This window comes from Rutilus rutilus (assembly GCF_951802725.1).
Source record: "Rutilus rutilus genome assembly, chromosome: 12".
Lineage (NCBI taxonomy): Eukaryota > Metazoa > Chordata > Actinopteri > Cypriniformes > Leuciscidae > Rutilus > Rutilus rutilus.
The window spans coordinates 19761025-19768082 of NC_140217.1; the positions used below are offsets into that span (position 1 = coordinate 19761025).

General features: G+C 41.9%; 1 protein-coding gene across 1 annotated transcript; it reads right to left on the reverse strand.

Annotated features, from left to right (window-relative positions):
* Positions 1 to 1681: 1681 nt before the first annotated feature.
* LOC311300591 (uncharacterized protein) lies at positions 1682 to 5084 on the reverse strand. The gene is made up of 2 exons (XM_084424952.1): positions 4563 to 5084; positions 1682 to 4164 (listed from the first exon to the last, which is right to left on the reverse strand). The coding sequence occupies exon 2, from the start codon at positions 3200 to 3202 to the stop codon at positions 1868 to 1870; it is 1335 nt and encodes a 444-aa protein (XP_084281078.1). The 5' UTR covers positions 3203 to 4164; positions 4563 to 5084; the 3' UTR covers positions 1682 to 1867.
* Positions 5085 to 7058: the final 1974 nt, after the last annotated feature.

A 7058-nucleotide genomic window follows, 5' to 3' on the forward strand; every position in this document is an offset into this window, starting at 1 on the left:
TCCTCCTTCCAGCTTTCTTGTAAACTTCCAGAAAGATACCCCCTATCTCCTGCTGGTTCGGACTGGTTTCTACCCCCCCTGGCCCAGGCCACACTGTTCTTTGTCCCTGAGACACCCAAAGGCCTTCATCTACGACCTAAATTGCCTCTCGCTTCCCTGTCCCTCCTCAGCTGCTAGAAAACCTCACAGAAACATATGATTAAACAGTTTGGAACCGAATGATTATAAGAAATACTGAATTTTCCACAACAGTCACCAAACACAGTCAGCATCATTCTCATAAATGTGGCTGGGCTGTTGCACAATCCCTGGGGTAATCGATTATATTCATGGAGCCCCAATGGTGAACAGAACGCCGTGAACCTCTTGTCATCTTCATGCAACGGGACGTTATAATACCCAGAGGTCAGATCCATGGTACTAAAGTACGCGTTCCCACCCAACGCTGCAAGGACATCTGCTTGGTGAGGAAGAGGATGAGCATCCTTCACCGTGCGAGCGTTTAACCATCGGAAATCAGTGCATATCCTTAAGTCACCATTTTTCTTCCACACTAAGACCAATGGAGACGCAAACTCACTGCTCGATTTCCTTATAATTTCCTTCTCCTCCATTTCGTCTAAGGTCTCTTTCAACTTCAAGTAATGGGCGGGAGAAAGACGGCGGTATGGAAGGCGAAAGGGCTTGTCATCTGTAACTCTGATACGATGACAAAACCCCTTTGCTTCACCACAGTCCAAACTGTGCCTGGAAAACACACACTCATATTTCTCGACTAGGTCAACCAGCTTGTTTTGCCAAAAGGATGACACCTCGCAATCTTTGACATTAAGATTGTTCAGTCCCAGGTCATCCAACCTGCTGTCACCTACTGAACCTTCTCCAGATGTAGAGTCTCTCACCGTTAGACTACCACACGACCTGTCAGAACATACCGCACCCGCATTTTGGCTAACCACCCAGTCAGTCGTTTGTTCGAGGTCCTCTAACGCAACACAAGGATACACATCAGCCACCTTCGCATTTTTCCTCAACAAAATTTCTGCATTGGTCGGGTTGATCATTTTTACTGGCAGCCAACCATCACCCCACAAGGGTGAAACAACCCTCCCAACCAGCACATTCCGATGAACGCAACGTGAAGTACTTGGTTCGATGACTACTGTGCTCCCTACGGACAGCACCGACCCTGGGGGCAAACGACCCCAAACAAGGTGTTCACTTTTTGGCTGGAGTGTCACAGCTGACCTCAGTCTCAGAGTACCCACCTTGTCGGGAATCAAATCACCCCTCCATCTCTCAATACAAGAAAGCATGCGCAAAAATTGGCTATTTTCTGATTGTATAGCCGTGTCTGGTCTATTTACCACCCTCCAAAACTGCTCTGTATGCTTCATCTGACTTATTAGAGGCTTCAAGACATTTGTGCCGAGTATAATTGGGTCTTTTTGACCCCTCACAATCAGAACCGGTACACTGAAACTGACCCCATAAACTTCAAGCTTCAGATTGCATACACCATCCGGGCTAGTTTGTTTTCCACCGCAACCCACCAGGACAATATCAGAAGAACTCAGGATATCCTGGTCCAGCACCCCAGCGTCTCTGAGTCGAGGAACTACGTCAGCGCTCAGAGTAGTCGCCATGGAGCCACTGTCCAGCATCCCCTGAAGCTCAACTTTGTCCTGCAATAACACACTTGCATAAAACAAACTGCTACTTTGGTCAACTTGCATGTTGTTCTGAAATACTACTGTTTTTGTTTTGCCAATGCTTTCACGGAAGAAAGAATAAACGGACTCAATATCAGTCTCACCAGAGGAATTACTACACAGCCCCACCTCGTCCTCTGCCCGAAGGGAGCTGTCTAGTTTCCCTGTGGTGTGACTTCAGTTTGCCGACCGGAGCCCACCCTGGACGTTGTTCGGTCACAGTTGTAGCTCACGTGTCCAGCTGCAAAACACTTGAAACACAAGTTATACATTTTACAATGAGCAGTCGTGCTGTGCTCACTGCTCCGACACACTCTGCATTCTCGACTTCTATTCCCTGTTTGTTTAGGCCAGGGGCCCCGTGTAGACTGAGCGTTGCACACTAACGCTTTTTCTAGCAAGGTTAAGACTTTGTCCAGTGCATTCTCGTCATTCACGCCTGCACCCTGTTCAGACTTAGATGGTGGTGGAGTCACGTTCACTTCTGGTTCAGAGACAACTGTGGTAAATTGTTTGACAGTTTGATTAGTCAACTTGCGTTCTCTCAATAACTCATCAAGTTGCTCTTGGACTTCTGATGCAGTCCATGACTGTACAGGTTTACTCTTGAAAACAAAAGCTAACTCTTTGTCAGGGCAATTACGAATGAACATAACTGCTACCTCTTTGCTCCTGTTATCCAGAGTCCTACCTTCCCATTTTAAACTTTGCTCAGCTACATCCGCAGCCTTGTTTAATCGTATCCAAAAATCCCAAGCACCCTCTCTGGGATATGGCCTCACAGAATAGAAGTCAGCCAACGGAATACCCGAACTGCTCTGGTCCCCGAAGTGCTGCTTCAAAACAGAAAATACAGAATCAACAGTAGGGGCCGTTGAAACATTGCGCAGCCATACTCTCATTACATCTCTGGCCCGCCCCATAACTCTGTTCATTATCTCATCGACCATTTCAGAATCCTTCACCTCAAGTTTGTTCAAATATACCCTCATCATATCTTCCCATTCCATGATTGAGTATTTGTCCGAACTTTCTCCTCTAAAATGTGGTGGTGCTGCCACCTCAGCTTTCAGGATCAAATTCATTTTTGAAGCATCAATTACAGTACTATTCGACTGGTCAGTCACATGGCCACTGAAACCTTCTTGGAACCTCTTAGCAGATGGATAATTAGGAAATTCAGGCCTCATCATACTTTCTCTAATTGATTGCCCAATCTCACTGCCAATTTGTTTTATGAGGTTACTCATCTGACCAGACATTTCTGACTCCTGTGGAGCGAACTCATAGTTACTGGCTGCAGCGATTGGACTACCCCGCATATCGATTGTTTCATAGGCAGAACCACCAATTGTTCTACCCCGGCCTGTGCTACAGTACTCCGGATCCTCAAACAGCTTAGTTTTGTCAGGCGTATCTAAAAGACTGCCCCGCCCTCTACCAGCTGTAAATGTATTGTCCCACCCCAAATCACTGTGTCTAACAGCCATTCCCCTCAGGTGTCAGAATACACTCTCAAAACACACAAATATTAACCAAACAAATCAATGGTAATGAACCAGTCTTAACTCAGAAAAAAAAAAAAAAAAAATATTCAATTGTCCTTAGAAAAAGAGAGAAAGAAGAAACAAATAAAGAAGAGAGAAAAAAAATTCACTTGTTTCTCAGTCCTCCAATCAAAGATCCAGTCAATTGATGATGCAAAGTACCTTCATCCACACAGTTCAGTGAAAAACAGGTAAGTTGGTGACACTCTTCAATGATCCAGCACGCTGCTTGCTTGATCCAGCTTAGTCACAACTCACCAGACCAACAGTCTGAACATGCGATCTCAGCGTCGAATTCCCGTGACACACTTCATCAGCAGTCTCCACCTAGACACAGCAAAACCCGTCTGACATCCTGACGCCACCGAAGAAACAGCAACAGTTAACTGAAGTCCCGTCTCTCCACCAGCACCCCACAGCTCCAGTCAGACTCGACGTCAGCAATCCCAGCGGTCGACAACGATCAACCAATCGAAGGGTCACGGCACCAGTTTTGTAGCGGTTGTTCCTCTGCGTTGTGTTATTTTGAATATTTTAAATAAAAGGATTTTCCACTCAAAGCTGGTCATGCAAAAGATGAATTTAATTACAATACCTGTGTGATAAAACACATAAACAGACAGGCACTGTTAAACCGCAGCTCTTTTAACTGTACCTCTCCTCAAGAGACATTGCAGGAAAGAGCGACACACACTTCACCACACACATACACAATATATGTAATAATAGCAATAGTATAATTAATAATGATAATAATAATAATATTAATATATTCACAAAAATGTCATTGTATGCAAATAATTCAAAACAGCATTACAGTGTTTCTTAGATCTCAATTAACATACCTGTGTGATAAAACACATAAACAGACAGGCACTGTTAAACCGCAGCTCTTTTAACTGTACCTGTTAAGCACAAAATACATGTTTAAATACACCAGTAAGTTAACTACAGAAACCAGTAAATGCGATGTACAATATCTATTAATAAAATAGAATATATATTTAGTATGCGTACCAAATATACACATCTCTATACACACACATATATAAAATTTAATCAAGACGCTTAGCCACTAACACATCTCTCACTTGTGACGCACACACCCCGCCGCCATTTCACGCAACGCACTATTCACTCATTAACAGCACAAAAATAAACTTACTTTAACAAGTTAATGACTCGAACTAATAGTCAAATATAACATCTCAATGAATACTCTTTCACAAATGATTATTTAAACCTGACATGAACACTTTTAACTCAATTTAACATCAAGTGCACGGAGCTCATGAAATCGTACCTCTCCTCAAGAGACATTGCAGGAAAGAGGACAAACCTCCGATTGCACTGCTGTTTGAAGCTCGCTCCTACGCATGACGTCAGCCGACGTGCATACTGCGATGTTTACCCTTAGTAAGAGCACACAAACTTCTTTCAAAATAAAATGCCCCAAAACAAATAATAAAAATAAATAAAAATATAAATAAAATGGTTTATAATCTGGTGTAACAACATATCCCTGCTACATATGATTTTTTTAACTTGACATGTTAAACAGAGCTAAAGACAGAGAATAAACATGCTTTACAGGTTGCAGTGAGAACACACAATCAATCATTTATTGGTACAGGTGCAGCTTAAATATCACATGGCATGGACACATGACAAACACACCTGAGAGGAATCCACAATAATTGGGAGCATACTCATTAACCCATCAATCAATTAACATGACACATTACACAATGCACACATACGCCTCTTTGTGCATTGTTATGTCAAGTTCAAAGCTTCATAAAACATTAATTGTACAGTAAAAACTGGTCAAGATTTGGATTTCATTAGAAGAACAGCTGTCCTATAACGGGATAATGTCCACTTTAACGCACCCTCTGAGGCGGCCGAGAAACAGCGCCGCCAATTGGGCCTAAGGCGCAATACGGCTCTTTGTGCATTGCGAAATGTCAAATTCAAAGCTTCATAAAATAATAATTCCACAGTAAAAACTGCTCAAAATTTTGATTTCATTAGAGGAACAGCTGTCCTATAACGGGATAATGTCCAATTTAACGCACCCTCTGAGGCGGCCGAGAAACAGCGTCGCCAAATGGGCCTAAGGAGCAATACGGCTCTTTGTGCATTATGAAATGTCAAATTCAAAGCTTCATAAAATAATAATTCCACAGTAAAACCTGCTCAAAATTTGGATTTCATTAGAGGAACAGCTGTCCTATAACGGGATAATGTCCAATTTAACGCACCCTCTGAAGTTGCCGAGAAACAGCGCCGCGAATTGTGCAGAAAATGCAATAGGCGGCTCTTTGTGCATTGTGTAATGTCAAGTTCATAAATTCATAAAAAAAATTATTCTACAGTAAAAACTGCTTAAAATTTGGATTTCGTTAGAGTAGTAGCTCTACTATAATGGGATAATGTCCAATTTAACGCACCCTCTGAGTTGGCCGAGAAACAGCATCGCGAAATGGGCAGAAAATGTATTAGGAGGCTTATTGTGAATGTGCACTGTGTAATGTCAAGTTAGAAAATTCATAAAAAAATAATTCTACAGTAAAAACTGCTCAAAATGTGGATTTCATTAGAGGAAAAGCAGTTCTATAATGGGATAATGTCCAATTTAACGCACCCTCTGAGGCGGCCGTGAAACAGCGACGCGAAATGGGCAGAAAATGCATTAGGCGGCTTATTGTGCACTGTAAAATGCAAAATTCAAAAATTAATAAAAAATAAGTTCTACAGTAAAAACTGCTCAAAATGTGGATTTCGTTAGAGGAGTAGCTCTACCATAATGGGATCATGTCCAATTTAACGCACCCTCTGAGGCGGCCGTGAAACAGCGACGCGAAATGGGCAGAAAATGCATTAGGCGGCTTATTGTGCACTGTAAAATGCAAAATTCTAAAATTCATTAAAAAAAAGTTCTACAGTAAAAACTGCTCAAAATGTGGATTAGTTAGAGGAGTAGCTCTACTATAATTGGACAATGTCCAATTTAACGCACCCTCTGAGGCGGCCGAGAAACAGCGCCGCAAAATGGGCAGAAAATGTATTAGGCGGCTTATTGTGCACTGTGTAATGCCAAGTTAGAAAATGTAACAAAAAATAATTCTACAGTAAAAACTGCTCAAAATTTGGATTTCATTAGAGGAACAGCACTACTATAATGGAATAATGTCCAATTTAACGCACCCTCTGAGGCGGCTGTGAAACAGGGCCGCGAAATGGGCAGAAAATGCATTAGGCGGCTTATTATGCACTGTGTAATGCCAAGTTAGAAAATTCATTAAAAAAAAAATTATACAGTAAAAATTGCTGAGAATTTGTATTTCGTTAGAGTAGTAGCTCTACTATAATGGGATAATGTCCAATTTAACGCACCCTATGAGGTTGCCGAGAAACAGCGCCGCGAATTGTGCAGAAAATGCAATATGCGGATTATTGTACATTGTGTAATGTATCAAGTTCAAGAATTCATACAGAAATAATTCTACAGTAAAAACTGCTTAAAATTTGCATATCGTTAGAGTAGTAGCTCTACTATAATGGGACAGTGTCCAATTTAACGCACCCTCTGAGGCGGCTGAGAAACAGCGCCGCGAAATGGGCATTAAATGGGCAGAAAATACATTAGGCGGCTCATTGTGCACTGTGTAATGTTCCAAGTTTAACGCTTCATAAAAAAATAATTCCACAGTAAAAACTGCTTAAAAATTGGATTTCGTTAGAGTAATAGCTCTACTATAATGGGATCATGTCCAATTTAACGCACCCTCTGAGG